Genomic DNA, 20479 nt, shown 5'->3' with positions numbered 1-20479 from the left:
TCCTGCTCACCCTCCAGGATTGGAGGACGAGTTAGTAGAGGAGTCTGATTTTATCACAGTGAAGTTCCTGCCCCCTAACACAACTTCTCTAATTCAGCCCATGGACCAGCAGGTCATTTTGAACTTTAAGAAACTCTACACCAAAGCACTGTTTCAAAGGTGTTTTGAAGTGACCTCTGACACAGAATTAACACTCAGAGAATTCTGGAAAAATCACTTCAACACCTTACATTGCTTAAGTATCCTTGACAAAGCCTGGGCATAAGTGATTTACAGGACGATGAACTCGGCCTGGAGGAAATTGTGGCCAGACTGTGTAGCAGACAGAGACATAGAGGCTGAGCATGTTGCTCTTGCCGATGATATTGTGTCTCTGGGCAAAAGCATGGGCTTGGAAGTTGACAATGCTGATGTGGACGAGTTAGTGGAGGATCACAGGAATGAGCTCACCACTGAAGAACTGGAACACCTTCAGAAGGAGCAGCAAAAGACGGAGGTGGAGGAAATGTCTTCAGACACAGAGGAAGGGATTGAGGATGTTCCTAGTTCTTCGATCAAAGAAATGTGTGCAAAATGGGGGTAAGGTGCAAAGTTTTGTGGCAAGATATCACCCTCACAAAGCTGTAGCAAACCGCATCATAAACCATTTCAATGACAGTGCCATGTCTCACTTCAGAAACATTTTAAAACGCAGGCAAAATCAAATGCCATTGCACAGAGGCCCAGTGTGTCTCCAGCAGAGTTGAGTGGTGCCAAGAGACAGAAAAGAGAAAGAGGAAAAAACCCAGAACAACAGTAACCTGATGTTTTTATGGAAGGGGACTCCCCCTTACTCACCTCCTTCCACTTGTCAACTCTCCTCCGTATGTATAGTTAAAGTAAAGTTAAATTTTTGTTTTTATTTTATCTATTTATTGCGTTTATTCTTTTTTTGTAAGATTTTATGCATTTTCATTATGTTTGTATATGATCGTATGCATGAAGTACTGTTATAAAGGTTTAAATCATCTGGGGTTCGGGAACGGATTAATCCATTTTACATTGATCCTTATGGGAAAATGGTTTCAGTTTTCGAACAGCCTTTGGGAACGAATTAAGTTCGACAACCGAGGTTCCACTGTATTGGTGAAACTGGACATACAATCCCTATACATAAAAAAAAAGAACACAAAAGACACATTAAATATAACAATTTTGGTGAAGCAGACCTCTCAGATCACGTTCTCAACACCCTACACCAAATCGATTGGAAAAGTAACTACTCTTTACATCATACAAAAACCTGGTATGAAAGAAAATTTAAAGAAGCCTGTGAAATTCTGATTAACCATCCTAATCTCAACAATAATGGTGGCATAAAAATTCTAAGAATTTGGATGGCACATATTCAGCCCACATAGTATCTAGCATACTTTAGGCCTTTAGGAAACTATTCCAAATACCAGTTGGTTGAAATTTATATGTATAATCACATTTAAAAAAATTAAAAAAAATAATAATAAAATATATATATATATACACACACACTTGTTGCTCTCCAGCCCAACTCTTAGTTTTGTAACCTAATAGATAATAATAAGACTCTAGCTTTGATGTACGTGGGCTGTTCCATAAGTAATAAGACTAATTTTACTGTGGCGAAACCACTCATCACAATATTAATTCCTGTGGAATAAAGAAATGTTGCTGTCTGTATGAACAAAAGAGGTTGATAGATGGCATATATGGGCTGATATGCCAGAGTGTCACGTGACTAAACGCAACTGCTCATCGGCATGCCTACAAGGCCCGACCAGTCTTCGAAATGGAAGCGTCCTTGGAATAGCGTTATGTGATTAAATTTTGTGTGCGTTTGCAAAAATCAGCATCAGACACTTTTAACATGATACGCGAAGCTTTCCACGATGAAGCAATGTCGAGGGCAAGTGTTTTTCGCTGGCATAAAACTTTTAAGGAAGGAAGGCAAAATGTGGAAGATCTTGAACGTGAGGGAAGACCTTCAACGTCCATCACAGAGACAATGGTCAGCACAGCAGCGATTATCATCAAGCATGTCAAAAGGACGCGTCCATTGCTGAAGAATGGCTTCTTATTGCACCACGATAATGCAAGGCCACATATTGCTGGTTGTGTAGTGGACGTTTTGCAGAAGAACAACACAGATATCCTACCACCCATACAGTCCTGATCTCTCACCATGCGATTTCTGGCTGTTTCCTCAGCTCAAGAAACCACTAAGAGGCCGCCATTTCGAAAGCAACAAAGCATGTGTAAAAGCTGCAGAGGCAGTTTTGAAAGAACTCTCAAAAAACAGACTCTCACATGTGTTTAAGAAGTGGACGCAACGTTGGGACAAATGCATTGCGTCTCACGGTAGTTACTTCGAAAAAGACCATGTAAATGATAATGATTAAAGGTAATCTGTTTTCGGTATAAATATAGTCTTATTACTTATTGAACAGCCTACATAGTAAAGGTTTTTTTTTTTTTTTTTCCCACCAGAGGTCAGACCAATAATTGTAGTAACGGTTGGTCAGTAACTTTAGCAAACCATGTAGATTGTAGTACAACTTGTATCTCTGTATATATTGTGTATGCTCCAGCGTCTCACGGTAGTTACTTCGAAAAAGACCATGTAAATGATAATGATTAAAGGTAATCTGTTTTCGGTATAAATATAGTCTTATTACTTATTGAACAGCCTACATAGTAAAGGTTTTTTTTTTTTTTTTTCCACCAGAGGTCAGACCAATAATTGTAGTAACGGTTGGTCAGTAACTTTAGCAAACCATGTAGATTGTAGTACAACTTGTATCTCTGTATATATTGTGTATGCTCCAGAGTTCTGTTTCGAACTTGATATGGTATCTCATCATCAAGAAGAGAGCAAGCACGATGTCCTAGAGTAGAAATGATTCCAAACTTCTGAGGAGGATAATGATGGGAATGACCATGGAAATATCTGTTAGTGTGTGTGTGTGTGTAGGTTTTCTGTAAATCGAGATTTTAAGTTTTTCTGAGGAACGGGTCAGTTTGACATCCAAAAAAGGAAGAGAACCATTAGCTTCAATCTCAGCCATAAATTTTATGTTCTGGCTCCAAATCAGGAAAATGTCATCAATATATCTTTTCCAAATTCTTGGTTTTAAAGGATAGGAAGAGATGGCTTTAACTTGCAGATCTTCTAGATAGATGTTAGCAAGTACAGGAGACAACAGATTACCTATTGCAAGACCATGATTCTGTTTATAGAGGGTATCCTGAAATTTGAAGTATCCTGAGTTGATGCAGTGAGTAAGTAAGGCCATGATCTTTTTAGATAATTTAAGACCAAAACATAAAATTTACGGCTGAGTTTGAAGCTAATGGTTCTCTTCCTTTTTTGGACGTCAAACTGACCTGTTCCTCAGAAAAACTTAAAATCTCGATTTACAGAAAACCTACACACACTAACAGATATCTCCAAGGTCATTCCCATCATTATCCTCCTCAGAAGTTTGGAATCATTTCTACTCTAGGACATCGTGCTCCCTCTTTTCTTGATGACAAGATAGAACTTAATAAAGAACTCAATTTTCTCAAGTCTACTTTTCAGCTAAATGGTTATTCTCAAAAAACTACTGAAAAATTCCTATTTAATCCTCCCGGTCACCATAATGAAGAAACCATTAGTGTAAAACGCAATATTTCTATTCCATACATGAGCTCTGTCTCACCCAAATTAGCCAGGGTTCTTCCTAAAATCCACTCCTTTGTGAGCCATCCGAAACCTAGACATCATAATCTTAAATATCCTGGTGTTTACCAGATATGGTGCAACTGTGACATACCTTACTTTGGCCAAACAGAGAAGTCAATCAAGTTACACATTGAGGAGCACAAGAGAGAGATGTCACTTACAAGAGAATGCGAGCCAGTGCTTTGTCTAGTCATGGTCTATTCTCGTCCAATTCAAGACAAGTAAGTCAAGTTTACGCCTGCAATATGATGATTAATATGATGCTATGTATTAAAGGTAAGGGGACACAACCCATACCGGTTTCAAACTTGACTTACTTCTATGTTTGCTTACTTGGGAAATGGATAAAACCAGGTTTAAAATAACTTGGTATCTTTAACATTTATTATACCCAAGGTAAAATACTTTCTACATCTATCTCTCATCCTGAGATTTTTATTTAATATGGTCAAAACATCTTATGGTAACTTGTTCTGATAAAATACTTATAAGCTCAGTATTACTAAAATCTTGGTATTTCTAAGCCTGGCTCTCACTGATGAGACCTCAATAAAGGTCAAAACATGTATGGGTAAAGGCCCCTTGCCTTTAATACATAGCATCATACATCTCCTCCCGGAGATGTGCTTTGCATTAAGGGTAAATATTAAGAATAGTGATCAGCGCTTATCTACCTTTACCACAAGTTACTTTCACTTGCACTATGTGCGGGGTCACCCAGACTTGCAATACTTGCAGGCGCAAACTTCACTTACTTGTCTGTTTGCTTACTTGGGAAATCGAGTAAAACCAGGTTTAAAATAACTTGGTATCTTTAACATTTATTATACCCAAGGTAAAATACTTTATATATCTATCTCTCATCCTGAGATTTTTATTTAATAAGGTCAAAACACCTTATGGTAACTTGTTCTGGTAAAATACTTATACCCAAACTGCCTGTCATGGTTTTACTACCTGTGCTCGATCTGGTAGTAAAGAGCATGATAACAAATCTTGCTGTGCAAAAAAAAACTAAATGTCAACTGTCAGGGAGATCATCCAGCTTACTCTTGTGCATGTCAGAAATGGAAAGATGAAAAAGAAATACAAAGAATGAAAACAGAGCAAAATACAACATACCAGGATGCAAAATGAAAGCTACCCACTATCACATCTGCTCTGAGATCCTCTTATGCTGAGAAAGTAACAATTAAGAAAGTGACAGTAGCAACTCAAACTTGTATGTCTGTTCTACCATCTGATAATTTCACCATACTTGCACCTTATGATCACAAGTACTTCTCTGTTGAGCGCATCAATCACATGACCTAGGCCTTACTCCAGAGACAACTCCAAAAATGATCCCACTCAATGAAAACCCACTTGTCAAAATATTATGGCAAAGATATCACTTAAAAATAAACTACCAGATACTCCCAACAGAAAAATTGGATACTTCAGTACCCAGGGAAAGTAAACTAAACTTACCAACTGACCCTAACACATCAGACAAATTGAATACTCTATTAGACGAAGAGATGGACACTGGCCATCCATACTTCCCCAAAAACAATTGATAAATATAAATATGACAAAGGTAAGTCCTCAACCTCACGAAAAACCAGACAAGTCTATAAAACCAAAACAATAGGAAAATTTGTACGATGGAACTGTTGTGGATTTCACCAGATTATCAATGATATCAAGATTTTGTTGCAGAAACACAAACCTTTCTGTTCTTGTCTACAGGAAACGTACTTAAGATCCAATGAGGACACTACCTTTAGTAATTTCACTGTTGTACACAGGGATAGAACTGGACGTGGTCCTGCTCATGGAGGAGTAGCTATCCTAGTGGGCAGTCATATTCTTTTCCATCAGGTCCAACTTAATACTTCTCCCTGGAAGCAGTAGCGATTCGCTACTGTTAAGTGCTAAGTTAAGTGAAATTGATCTTGATAACCTTATCTCGCAACTGCCTGAACCCACACTTTTGATGGGTGACTTTAATGGTCACAATACTTTATGAGGTAGTGCCAACACTAATAGACGAGGTCGAATCATTGAAAGAATTCTTGATAATAATAACCTCTCCCTTTTAAATAATAAACTCAATACTTTCTTCCTACCCGTTCATATTCTGCAACTAATCTTACAATCTGCTCCCCTTCCATTCTTCCACTGCTCACGTGGGACTTTGAAGAGAACATATATGGAAGTGATCACTTTCCTGTTCTCTGCACAATGTCTTCACAGGAACCATGTTCACCCACATGGATGCCTATATGGAAAATAGACCAGGCTGACTTGAACACTTTCTCTCATCTTACAAAATTTAATGCTGATGCCATCAGTCAAATGCCTATCAATGAAGCGGAAAAATATATATCAGAGTGCATTGTCCAAGCAGCAACAGCCTCCATCCCAAAAAACATCACTTCAGTTTCCACTCTATCCAAAGTCTTGGTGGAACCCAGAATGTCAGACAGCCAAAAAAAATCAACATAGAGCATGGGATATATTTCGTAGATATCCTACCACATCAAACCTTATAGATTTCAAGCGTGCTCAAGCCAAAGCACACTATGTGAGGTATCAGAGTCAAAAACAATTGGTGATCCAATTTACTACATCAATTAATCAAATGACCAGTCCAAAAATCGTATGGGATAAAATCCGTAAAATGAAATGCAGATATAGAACACATTGTTTGTCTACCTTAGACCATAATGGAAGTGTTATTGCTGATCCCAAAGCCATTGCAGACACTCTGGGAGAAACCAGAATCTCAGCAACAGCTTCATATCCTCCTGAATTTTTCTACCAATGTTCCTGAGCCATACAATCAGCCATTTGTTAAGGAGGAACTAAAAAGAACTCTCCTACTATCTCACCCTAGTGCAGTAGGGCCTGATGACATCCATTATGATATGATAAAATATCTACCATCATCTTCTATGGATCTCCTTCTCTTACTATACAATAGAATACTTGCAGAAGAAGAGTTGTTGTTGTTGTCTTGTCCTTTGAAGAGTCTTAGATGTTTCCGTGTGCTCTTTGTACTGCTTTGGCTATGTCTGTGATTTTGTTTGTAGAGCTGTTGTTCAGGATTAGGATCTATTTCTTGCAAGGCTGCTGTAATTGCTGGACAGGTAAAGATGTGAGTGGGTGTCAGTTCAGTATTGGGGCAGTTTCCAAGAAGAAGAGTTTCCAAATTCTTGGCATAAGTCAATTGTCACTGCTATCCTATAACCAGGAAAAGATCCAACACAAGTAAATAATTATCGACCCATTGCTCTGACCAGCTGTCTTTGTGAGATATTAGAGAAAATAGCTAATGCCAGTCTTCTCTGGTATTTAGAAAGCAATAATCTTCTCTCCAATACATAATGTGGGTTCCGTAGACATTGCTCAACTTTAGACCATTTGGTTTGTTTAGAAACTTGTATAAAAGATGCATTTCTGAAGCAAGAACACCTTGTTTCAGTTTTTATTTGACATGGAAAGAGCTTATGACACAGCCTGAAGATATGGCATATTAAAAGACCTCTATAACCTGGGTCTTAAAGGACACCTTCCTGTATTTATTAAACTTTCTTTCCAGGTGAATTTTCCAAGTCAGAGTATGAAATATACTATCTCGATCATATCATCAAGAACAGAGTGTTCCCCAAGGCTTTGTCTTAAGTGTGACACTTTTCACTGTTAAAATTAACTTAATCACCGAACAGCTTCCTCCCATTGTAGACAATGCTCTATATGTTGATGACTTCACAATTTACCGTCACTCCCGTAACATGAGATCTCGTAATTGAAAGACAACTTCAGCAAGCAACTGATCATGTTTCTCTGAGGGCTCTTAGTAATGGGTTTCACAAAATGAAAATCCTTAATTTTAATGTTCAGTTGTGCTGGATTCCCAGCCACATTGGAATTAAGGGAAAGAGGCTGAAGCTGCAGCTGCTAAATCAGCTCAAACTTTCTTCAATACTGTTTGACAGTACCATATACAGACAATTTATACAATCAAAGCTAATTGCTCAATGGCAGTTCATCGTGGCAGGAAGCATTAGCAAACAAATTATATGACATTAAACCTGAAATTAAGCATTGGCATTCTAGTCGACAAATAAAGAGAAGAGAGGAAGTTGCTCTCACTAGGCTCCACATAGGTCACAGTCATCTTACACATTCTTATTTACTGAGCGCAAATGACCCTCACATGTGTGAAAAATGCAATACACATCTCACTATTTATCATATACTGGTAGAGTGTACTTTGCACAAGGAGGAATGAAATTTTTGCCTACCTAGTCAGACCATATACACTCAGGCAGATGCTGACAGACTCAAGCAGATTGCACGATGTTTTTAATTTTTTACAAAGAATTAATTTATACAAACACATTTGACTGTAATTTTGTTTATATGTAAATACTGTATTGCTTCACTTAATTTTTGTATGTATAACCACAAAACATTATATATACAAAATAATAATGTTTTGTGATGTATATGTGCTGGAGTTGAGTACTAATGTATATATTATTCATTAATTTAATTTTTGACCAATCATGTATCTCTGTAGCCTTGTGTTACCCTGTTGTAATTTTGTTAATATGTAAATACCACACTGGTAAACTTAATTTTTCTGTTTCCATGTAGATGCTGCTTTGTAGAACCTAATTTTTGTACAGGCATATTGTTTACAATTTTCTTTAACTTTGCTTATGTATAGTTGTAACCGTAGTATGGCACAGTATGACCTTTGTAGTTTTTGTGCCAAATAATCTATAAACTAACCAAACCAACCTTAGTGTATGCCAAAGCTATTGGCAGCTATTTTATTGCTAATTATTACACTCCTTATATGTGCAGAAGCTAAGACTGCAACCTACTTTCTGAGTAGCCCTTACAGTTCCAAATTAATATATTCCTGTTCTTATTCATACAATAAATGTGTTTCTCAGGTAATCTTCAAATTATCTGTTTCTTATGAACACCAGTGGCCAGACACAGGAACATCAGTTTGGAAACCACAGTAGATTTAAGTGTGTTCAGCTTATCTTTTGCTCCTGAAGCTGCCTGATGTGTCTCCAACATACAAGCAGTATAACAAGAATATGGCAGTAATATGACAAGAATATGACAAAATATAACAAAGCTGGATAACTGGGAAATGACCTCCATGTAGCCTTTTAAGGAATAAGAAGAAATAACTAGGGCATCTAAAAATCAAAAAATTTGGCCTAATGTCCAATACTTACCTTCTCAGGGTGCACCCTATTATACAGTATCTATATAGATACTTAACAAATGAGGATGGGTGGCAATATGAGATTTAGCCAACCATATTGTATTCTTAAAATATTAAACCAAAATAATATGACAGTACAAACTGACAGATTTTCAGGTTGGCTGGGACATTGCACAGTTAAGATCCCTGCTCTTTTTTGTCAGGGAACAGGGCAAACAGCAAAAAGTCAGCTACTGAAACAAACCCCAACTCAACATCAGCAGAATTCAAGATTGGCACCATTAATAAAAAAAAAAAAAAAAAACACTAATAGAAAAGAAATGGAAAAAGCAGAAGAACTGGGTAAGAACCAGATCTATATAACAGGTATTGCTGAAACAAAGAAAACAAAAAAAGGTGAGATTCTTCTAAGGCAACAGATACAAAATGTTATATTCAGACAATAACGATCAGGGATAGAAAGAAGTAGTTATAGCATTCAATAAACACAAGGATATGTTGAATGGTAGACAACATCAAATAGAGTGATGTGGGAAAATATCAAATGGGGAAACTGAACAGGACTTATTTGTACCCATGGTCCACAAAAGATTTTACTAAGAAGGAACTTACTAAGGAGAATTTTTTGGAAGCAGTTTTCAATAGTCTTCTCTAAAACTTGCTTCTGCGACATTGCAACCAAATGCAACGCATTAAGAAGGAAAATCTTTTTTGTAATTGCACTTGCATGAGACTGATCTTTTATATAATCAAGTTCAGCTATAATTCTTGCACAAACTTTCCTGGGATAGTAAGCTTTAAAAGGTCATATATGCCTTGGTCACATGGGTGAAATAACAATGTAGTGTTCAAAGGCAAGAAAATTACCTTGATGTTCTTTAACGATAAATTGTTTGTGTGGGCAGTGCAGTTGTCCACTAATAAGACAATTTTTCGTTTTAATTTAAGTTCCCACTTAACTAACCAATTGTTGAAAATGTCATTAGTCACCCAAGCATTTGCACTAGAACAGTAGTCAATAGGCAAACTTTTGACACCTTTAAAACACCAAGAATTTTTACTTTTTCCAATTGCTAGAAGCTCTTGTTTCTCACCTTTCATATTAGCACAACAAAGAACTGCCACTGGCTCTTTTAAAGATTTAAATCCTTTAGTACTTTCGTTTTTAAACAAATAAGTATGCTCAGGCATTGCACGAAAATAGAGTCCTGTTTCGTCTGCATTGTAAATATCCTTGGGAGAATATTCAGCAATAATTTTTGGCCACTTGGTCTTAATCTACACATCAGCTGATAAAAAATCAGCACTTTTTTCTTCACCATGTAGTTTCTTCACAATATGCTTGTACACAATATTCTCTTGCTTTTTCCACCTATTAAACCATCCATCAGTTGCAGTGAAATTTTCTTTGTCCATTGTTTTTGCAAGTTCTTCTGCTTTTTGAAGCATCAAAGGCCCATTAATCGAAGCATTCTTTTCACGAACATTACTAAATCAAATTTTTAATGCTGATTCAACTTGAGTATCCTTGCCAGATCGGGCTCTCTTCCAATCCATGTTCTCACTAGTAAGAGCTGAAGTTTCAATGTTTGATCCGTTTTTCAAGATCTTACACAAGAGTGGTTGTGAAATTTTTAAATGTACAGTTGCACTATGCTGACTCATTTTGGCCAACTTATCGCTCCAAAATTCTTTGCTTTTCTTGAAAAGATAAATCTATACGTTTTTTACTTGCTTCTCCCATAATGCTAAGGGGCTGTTTTAACGAGCACTTTAAGTCAAATTCACTTACTGAAAGGGAGCACAAAATTAAACTTCAAAAATCACAATTAGACTGTATTTATACCCCTCCCCTGCATTTGCCTGGAAGATATAAGATTTACGGGAAGAATAAGATTAACAAAAAAAAAAAGGTGAAGTTATAATAGATGGATTATTTTTAATTCATTTTAAATGGTGTGTTTTGGAACCGATTGATTTTGATAACAATAGCCAGTTGATAATATTATCTGTGATCACAATAAGTGGATTCTACTGTATCTACAGTATATAATAAAAGTTACTTAACATTATAATTTAATTGCATGTTGCATTTGTTAAATGATGCATCGAGGACACAGAGCTTTGAAATAATAATAATAATAATAACAATAATAATAATTATTGGAAACAACTTTTTACCTTTTTGTTAGATTTGAAGACATTGCATTTAAATACATTACTACCACCATCTCTGGCAATATAGCTAAAGATCTTCAAGTCTTGAGAATCATGAGAAACATAAAATATCCTATAAAAAAAAGTATACATTTAGTTATTTAATGGTTAACTTATATAACAGTATCTTTAATAGTATATAATAGTATATTTATATACTATTATATATAAATACTTATATAATAGTATATTTAGAATAATAGTATATTACTCAACTGACAACATACTTATCATATAGAATCTTAAAATCCTTAACACTTCTTGAATTAATAACACATTCTGGTAATGCATTCCATTCACTGACAATTCTCCATGTAAAAAATCTGCTCCTCACATCCCTCCTCACCACACTTTTACACAACTTCCAGGAATGACTTCTGGTTCTTCCCCTCTCACCATCTACTCATTTTATAATCCCCTCTGGATTAATCTGATAAAATCCTCTCACTAACCTAAATGTCTCTATCATATCACCTCTCTTCTTCCTCCTATCCACCAAACTCTGCAATCCACATTTCTTCAACCTCTCTCCATAGCCAGCATTCCAAAGTCCTGATATAGTCACTCGTCTTTGGACCCTCTTCAATGTCTCCACATCACATTGAAAACCAGGTGACCAGATCTGAGCACAATAGTCCAAGTGTGGTCTGACCAGTGCCTTATATAGTGGCACAATCACTTCCTTATCCTTACATGTTAGAGTACTTCTTATCATAGTATGATGTACAGCCTTTGCAACACTAGCAATATGCCCTCTAAACTTCATTCTACTGTCAACCATCACTTCCAAATCTCTAATCTCATCCACTTCCTGCAGTATGGCACCATTGATATGGTACACAGCCTTAAATTTCTGCACTCCAAAATGCAACATCTTGCATGCATTTTTGAAAATTATGGAGACAACTACCATGTTTGAATGAAAACTTTAGTTTAATATAACTAAAATCTACAATTTGACGTTTCGACCTTTATGTCAAGGTCATCTTCTGGAGCATACAACTATACACAGAAAACAAGCTACACTACAATCAAACTGGTTTGTTAAAGATACTGACCAACCGCTACAACAATTGTTGGCCTGACCTCTGGTGAAAAAATAAAATAAAAAATAAATAAATAAAATAAAATTTTTAAAAAATTATTTATTTATTTATTTATTTTAGTTCCACTGCATAAAGGTGGTTCCAAGACTGCTGTTGTAAATTACCGACCGATTAGCATATCAGGAATCATTGTCAAGGTCTTAGAGAAATTAGTCAAGAAAAGAATACAGGATTGGATAGATGAAAATGGGATATTGTATGGGGGACAACATGGTTTTGTGAAGGGTAGATCATGCCTCAGTAACTTGCTCACGTTTTATAACACAGTGACGGCTGAACTGGATAGGGGTAGTGGGTTTACAGTCATACTACTGGACCTTGCCAAGGCCTTTGATAGGATACCACATGGAACCCTAATCAGTAAACTGGAGCAGATGGGGATGGATAGGAGGGTGGTTGAAGGAGAGATGCCAGAGAGTGGTTTATTAAGGAGTGGAGTCAAAAAGACGTCTTGTGACTAGTGGAGTGCCGCAGGGCTCTGTTCTTGGACCACTGCTTTTCAATTTGTTCATCAATGATATTGGAAAGGATCTGAGAGGAAGTGTTCACTTGTTTGCTGATGATGCAAAGTTGGGTAGAGCAATTGTGAGTGCACAGGATGTCAAAATTTTACAGGATGATTTGGATAGTTTGGAGGACTGGGCTAGGAAAAATGGATGTCAGTTTAATGTGGCAAAGTGTAAGGTTATGCACTTTGGGGTGAAAAGAATAGCAGCAGTATATCGCATTGGTGGAACCGTACTCCAGGAGATTGATGAGGCCAGGGATTTGGGAGTGCTGGTGGATAGGGAGTTGAAATTTAGGGGGCACATTGCAAAAGTGACTAAAACAGCTCACCAAATCACTTGGCTTCTGAAAAATACTTTAACATGCAGAAACAAACAAGTTGTTGTTCCTCTGTATCGAGCCTTGATAAGACCCCATCTGGACTTCTGTGACCAGTTATGGGCACCAGGGTTTCTTCGTGATGGGGAGGAAGTGGAGAGGGTCCAGAGACGAGTGACCAAGATGATAGCAGGTCTGTGGAATGAACCTTATGAGAATAGGTTGAAGATTTGTGGGTTGCAGAAATTTGACGATAGGCGAAGGAGGGGTGATATGATTGAGACATTCAAATTACTGAAGGGTTTTTATAAGATTGATTCAGAAGATATTTTTGAAAATATGACTGGTGGTGGGAGGACTAGGGGCCATGCATGGAAGCTGGGCAACAGCGTGGTTGACAAGGGTGTTAGAGCTAGGTTTTTTACTTGGAGAGTGGTGAATGAGTGGAATAAGCTTCCAAAGTCTGTTGTGGGTGCTACGACCGTGAATGAGTTCAAGGCAAGATATGATAGATACTGTGTGAATGTTGAATAGTTGTTCCAGACATGATGTTAGGGCCTCCCTCGATGAGTCTGTCGACTCCTTGGAGTTTCCCGGAACAATAATAATAATAATAATAATAATTAGCTAACTGCTGTTCATACTTCTCTTTAGCTACCCTCAAACCAAGTCACCCTCCTTGCCTGGTCTTTGTAGACCTCATGGAATTGGTTATTTCGATTTCTCTTATGCTGCCTCCACAATGCCCTTTTTCTCTGTATCGCATGCTTAATCTCTTTATTCATCCATCTCACACCTACCTTACTTAACCTTCTCACCCTTGGAATACATTTAGACATTGTATCTACTAGACAGTTTTTGAAAATCCTCCAAGCTGCATTGATCTGTTTTCCAGATAATTCCTCATTCCATGCTACACCCGCAAGCTGTTTCCTGAGCTCTTCATAATCCCCCCCCCCCCTTGTAGTTTCACATATACCGTCTTCTCACAGAGGTCCTCGCACTGCTGGCAACCACCCAGGTAATCACCTCATGGTCACTCTCACCAATTGGTGGATGATTTGACACCTCATTTATGATTATATCCTCTGATGAGATGACCAAATCCAAGACCCTCAATCCTTGTGTGCCCTCTGTTACATACTGTCTGAGGTAGTTATCCCTCAAAAACTCAAGAAACTCATTTTCTTTACTTCCAGTTGCTATCTCATCATTCCAGTCTATATTGCCATGAAAATTACTGACTCAAGACCAAATACAAAAAATATACACATTAAATAAAAGTAAATCAATATATACACTTTAAATAAAATTACATAACCACAGAATACCGGATCCAAGACCTTCTAAAATAAATCTACACTTTAGAGATTTTCTTATCCAAAAATATTAAAATCACCCATTCTCTAACTCATTCTATTACTGGATTATTTAACATATACTTAATCACATCGACCAGACTAAACACCTTGTTTTCATAATAACAAAATGTTCATAATCAGTTTCTTTGTTAGGGCCTTTTCTGAAAATATAAACATTTTCTTCTTTTCCATGGGATCCTTTTTTATCACCCTTATGTAGCATACAATATTATTCCTCCTGTCTCTGAAGTATAAATACTCTGAATTCACTGAAGTATAAATACTCTTACCTCTTGCAGTTCAATTTGATGTACAATTTACTAATTTTTGTATCAGAGAAAAAAAGTTTCTTCTACTACTTTATAAACAACATATCTAAGTTGAGCTAATTCCGCCACCTTTTCCTGTAGAAATAACAAATAGATCTGGCATCCTTAAGACAGATGAAACTTTCCAATCAGTGTTTCCTCGAATATTCAATTAGAACATCGACTACAATATCTTTTATTTACTAAATACTTGTTGACAGTCTCAACTCCTCCAGTTTAAAGACTCACAGTTCTACGATTCCTTTTCGGAATAGTCTATTAATATTTTTCCAAGCATTACGGTCTGTGTTCTTAAACTTCCATTAGCTCTCTCTCTTGTTTTCCTCATTTCCCCGATACTGAATGCTCTCTGTGAGATGTCAATTACCCATCAAACTCCTTGGCGAGCATGCACACTCCCTGTAAATGGCAAGCGCGAAGTAGCATATAATCGTTGACACGTTGTCTCCATTAGCATAACGAGAATGTCCTTTCAAAACACAACACTTAATAATTTTAAATTACAATAAAAAGGATTGAAAGTAACACAACTATCAAAATCTAGTAAGTACATCAATTTTTCAAATGCTTTAGATTTCATTTTGACAATAATAATATCAATAACAGGCACATCGCAAGTGCTGATATACGTGTTACAAAACCAGAACTAATAATATATTAACCTAAACAATTTGTAAAAATATTTATAATTTTAAATTATGATTATTTTTACACTTGCCATTTTTATATAACAAAATGATCAATGATTTATGCTATTTAAGTGGAATTTTTTCAGCAGTTAAAATATCATTGAACATATTCAGCATAACCTCATGAAAGTGTTGTTTTATGTGTTCTGCTAATATACCATCTTCTCCAAGAATTTTATTATTCTTTACTGAATCTGAGGACTTTTCACAGTTCTTCTGTTTTAATGTGGTTCTGTATCTTCCTCAATAAATTTGGTAGAGAATATATATCTGTTTTCTTGTGTATAGGTCATATAAAAATCATTGCATATTTCCATTATTTTTTTGCTATTGTACTATTCCTTGCTTATTTTATAATTTTGGAATACATTTTTGTTTTTCCATGTAACTCCTGTTTGAATATTTTTTAGAGATTATTTGTTTTCTATTATGTTTTGAACTATTCTTAAATTATATTTTCTTATGTCATTTTCGATATCTTTTTCATGTTTTATTTCCATATTCATACATAAATAAATAGTTCTAAGGTTAACGTCTGTATTATAGAATCAATGTTAGGTTCAAGATTATTTTTTTTTTGTTTTATTGAGTTTTTTTTTTCCTTAGAACAATTAGTGTTTTATAGCATATTAGAATAGATTTTTCATGTTTTTTTGAGTATTTAGTTTCTTTATAACATATTTTTATTGTGATATTTTAATATTAAATACAGCTGTAAAATGGCCAAAAATGCTGAAGAAACGGAACACTAACAAGAACAGCGAAGTAGTGAACAAGGCTTTGCCAACTAAAGACGATACAAAAACTAATTTAACCTCTGAGATCACTAGGTTAAATTATTAGACAGATGACAAGGGAACTACATAAAGTTGAGCACCGTTTAGAGGAGACATAGGAAGAATAAAAAAATTTCAACAGCAAAACAAAGCAGGAAATCAGGTTAGTGTGTAATAAAAAACATCGGTAAGTAAAGTTGATTATAAAAATAAGGATGTTATTTGGTATGGTGACTATCATAAAACCATGTCATTGATTATAATGTCAAGATTTCCTGGGGCAAAAATAAAAAATATAACTTAATAATTGAAAAACAGAAAAGCAAAGCAAAAAAGGTCATAATTCTGGTAGGTACCAATGATTTAACTAGCAATAAATTCAGTGTGAGAGGATATGAAAAGGTTGTTGGAAGAAACAAAAGTGAAGAGTGAGAAAGTAAAAATCATTAGTATATTACCTAGATATGATGGAAATGAATTACAAAGAAGGACTATGATGGCAAATGATTCGATGCAATAGACTGTAGGCTGTGTAGAAGGAATGGATGCTTGTTTTTGGATGTATGGAGTGAGTTTGAGGGAAGATTAGATTTGTATGAGGGACAGCCTACACCTGAATGCGTTTGGTATCTGAAGTCTTGAAACACTAATAACTGGTATGCAGAGACCTAACACAGAGAGTCAGGGAAACTGAATTCTGATGGGAGCACTCATGAGAATCTGTGTGTAAGAGCGATAATATTAGATAACTATATTAATGATGGGAATGGTTATTATTATGAAATGATTATGAAGAGAAAACGATTCTGTGTTCATCCAGTTCAGACCTATCAAGCATTTGTAATGATGTCAGCATAAGTAAGGAACTAGATAAGAACAGAGATCTGCAAGTTGTTGAACTGTGCTATGCAGGCCACATTTAGGGAGGAATTGGAAGGCTGGGATATCATTAGTGCATGGGAAATTGTGAAGGAACATTTGTTAGCAACAATAGTAAACTGTATTCCACAAGTGAAGAAGAGGAGGACACAATTTGGAGTAAAGTGGATGAAAAACAATATTAAGCAGGAACTGCATATGAAAAAGAGGCTATGGAAGAGATATAAGGAGAAGAGCAGATGCATGAAGAATATAAGATACAGGCCAGAAGAGTAACTAGTATGGTAAGGAAGGCAAAACTGAAATATGAGAAGAGATTGGCCCTAAGATCCAAAGAAAATCCTAGAGAATTTTTTAGCTATGTGGACAGTAGGAGGAGAAATAATTGTGGAAGAATGACATTTTGGGATAAAAATGGGAATAGAGTGACTGATCCAGAGGACATAGTGGAATTGTTCAATGAACACTTTATTGGAGTATTTCATCCTGGAGGAGTAAATTTTAAAACTAGAGGGATAGAGCTGGTTCAAGGTTTAGAGGTGCAGGAGGAGAGTGTGTTCCAAATACTGAGTACTCTGGATGTCAGTAAAGCTGAGGGACAGGATGGTATTTCACCATGAGTTTTGAGAGAATGTGCTAAAGAACTGCCAGCTCCTTTAACCTGCCTTTTCAATGAAGTCTAGCTATAGGAAAGGTGCCCAGGGAATGGAAGGAAGATCGTGCCATTGCATAAGGGTGGTACTAGACTGGAAGAGTCTAATTATAGGTCAGTTTGTGTGTCATCAGTAGTTCTTAAGATCTTGGAGAAATTAGTGAGGGACTATATACAGCATTGGGCAGATGAGGGTAATGTTATCTATGAGAGTCAACATGGATTTGTCAAGGGGTACTCTTGTTTTAGTAATATGCTAGCCTTTTATAATAGTTACAAGAGCAGTAGATGAGGGAAAGGCATATACTGTCATTTTCTTGGATTTAGAGAATACATTTGACAGGGTTCCACATGATAAGCTGATATTTAAGTTGCAGCACATGGATTTGGATGTCAGGTTGGTCAACTGAATTCAGGATTGGCTGACTGATAGGTATCAGAGAGTTGTGTGTATGGTGGGGAAGTTTCAAGGAGGCAGAGGGTTACAAGTGGGATCCCACAGGGCTCAGTACTGGGTCCCATAATGTTTAACCTTTATATTAGTGACATTGTCAGTGGATTGCAGGAGGATTATTCAGTTGTTTGAGGATGATGTGAAGCTGTGATGGGTTATAATAGTGCAGATGCGGTAGCCCTGCAAGAGGATTTCAATAAGCTAGACAGATGGCAAACAACTGGGGGAGGGGGTTGTTGGTTTAATGCAGCAAAATGCAAGGTCTTGAGATTTGGGACACTGATGGTATGCTGCATACCCTATTGGAGGAGCTATACTGGAGGAATTAGGGGAGACAAGAGATCTACGGTTGATGATTGATAGAAACCTGAAATTCAGGGGACATATTGCAAAGGTGGTGAAGGTAACACAGAGGATTGCTACAGTATTGAGAAGGACACTGACCTGCAGAGATAAAAGAGTTATCATCCCGTTGTATAAGACCCTGATCAGACCACACTTAGACTACTGTTCCCAGATTTGGTCCCCAGGATTTGAGGTGGATAAATTAACTGTGGAAAGGGTATAAAGGCATATAACAAAGATAGTTTCAGGATGTACAATGTTAATTATGTGCATTGGCTGAGGGAATGTGGACTGTACAAGAGTTTGGTGGATAGAAAAAGGAGAGGTGATATGATTGAGACTTTTAAATTGTTGAGAGGTATTATATTTACAGCTATTTTGCCTGCTTCTGTTTAGAAGTGATCCTGTTTAAAGGTCATTGGCTTTTTTACTCATGGATTCTTAGGGCATTGTAGATGTATATTTACCAATAAATATATGTAGCATAAAGGAAGAGAAATTTACACATACCTTTTTCTTGGTGTTTTGGCTTTTCTTCTTTCTGTGATGTCCAAACTACTGTGTTTGTGTGGAGGGGGGGGGGGGGGCGGTTAGGCAATGTGGGAGAATTAAATATAAATGGGAAAAAAACGGATTTTTTGAATTATATACATACATATATATTATATTATTAGGGATGGGCAGAGCATTTTTTTTTATATTTACATAGGGTGGGAAAGGGTGAAGGGGGTTGACAGGGTGCGGTCCGTTTCGATTATGCTTGGTCGTCATCTGAACCCATGGAGGAAGTGGATGCTATGTCAGGTCGGGTAGGTGCTTCTGCTTTTGAAGTGTTTGTGTTACCGCCTATTGGTTGGGGTTGTGACCTCAATTTTATGTTGTGAAGCTTCTAAACCGCAGACATTATGTAGGGCCTGTGGACGTTGATAGAATTCGCGTCACATTTTATGGCTATTATTTCCGATATTCTAGGCATTGTTTCATTGTCTTGTCTGTCTACTATGCCTTGTCGATCTGTGGGGTATGTTTTTGTTCAAGGGCGTGAACAACTATTTCCGTTTTTCCTGTGTTTTGTATTTGATTTTTCTTTTTGAATTTTTTAGTGTTTAAATGTTCTAAAATAGGGATGTTACAATCGCAGAAGTGTTCTTGTAGTCTTGCCCATAAAGACCTGATGGTGGAATCCGTGTAGGTGATATCACAGTCTTTTTGGCAGGGAAATTTATAGACTACATTGTGGTGTTCAAATATTTCTTTTTTGTGTGTGAGATTTAGTGGATTTAGGAGATTTGCCAATTTTTGGTTTGTGGTGAATACCAGTTTGTAGTCAGTATGTTTGAAGATGTATTTATAGGATTTGTATGTGTTTTGGGTGTTATGGTAGTTTGATAATTTTTTGTGTTGGGAAGTTTGTTTTGGTACTTGGGTTGTTTTGGCGGTTTTTGGCCATCCTGTTTGCGTAATTTATTAGTTGTGATTTTGAAGATCTGTGTTAGTTTTTTATTTCTGCATTTAGAGTACTCTGATTGCTTGAAAATTTGTAAGCATTTATGAATTGTGATAAGATGACCGATTTTTTAACAGAATATGGATGGTTTGAGTGGAAATGGAGGTAGTTTCTGATATGCGAGGGTTTGTGGTATACTTTCATGGCTATTTTGTTGTGTGTTCTGATTAATGTAAAGTTTAAGAAAATGATGGATTTGTTCTGTTCAGTTTCTATGGTGAATTTTAGTCTGTTGCTGTAACTGTTTAGGGACGCTTTTAAGGTGGGATTTCGATAGCACCTTTATCAAAATTCGTTGCAAAACTTCTCAACCCATTAATTTCAACTTCTAACTTCATGATAAAAAAACACAGATAACCTT

At 36.4% G+C, this 20479-nt stretch overlaps 1 protein-coding gene across 1 annotated transcript in view; it reads right to left on the bottom strand.

Moving 5' to 3' along the window:
• LOC150110710 (carboxyl-terminal PDZ ligand of neuronal nitric oxide synthase protein-like) overlaps positions 1-20479 on the bottom strand; it is a 228857-nt gene that overhangs the window by 111518 nt on the left and 96860 nt on the right. Inside the window, exon 5 of the mRNA XM_090405893.1 lies at positions 11160-11268. Coding sequence (XP_090262019.1) covers positions 11160-11268 — 109 coding nt within the window. The remainder of the gene's footprint in view (positions 1-11159; positions 11269-20479) is intronic.

Source organism: Typopeltis vanoorti, chromosome 1 (genome assembly GCF_054136105.1).
Source record: "Typopeltis vanoorti isolate ZY-2024b chromosome 1, IOZ_Tvanoo_1.0, whole genome shotgun sequence".
NCBI classification, from domain to species: Eukaryota; Metazoa; Arthropoda; class Arachnida; order Uropygi; family Thelyphonidae; genus Typopeltis; species Typopeltis vanoorti.
Note: the sequence above shows the minus strand (reverse complement) of the source record. Positions and strands in the feature narration are given on the sequence as shown.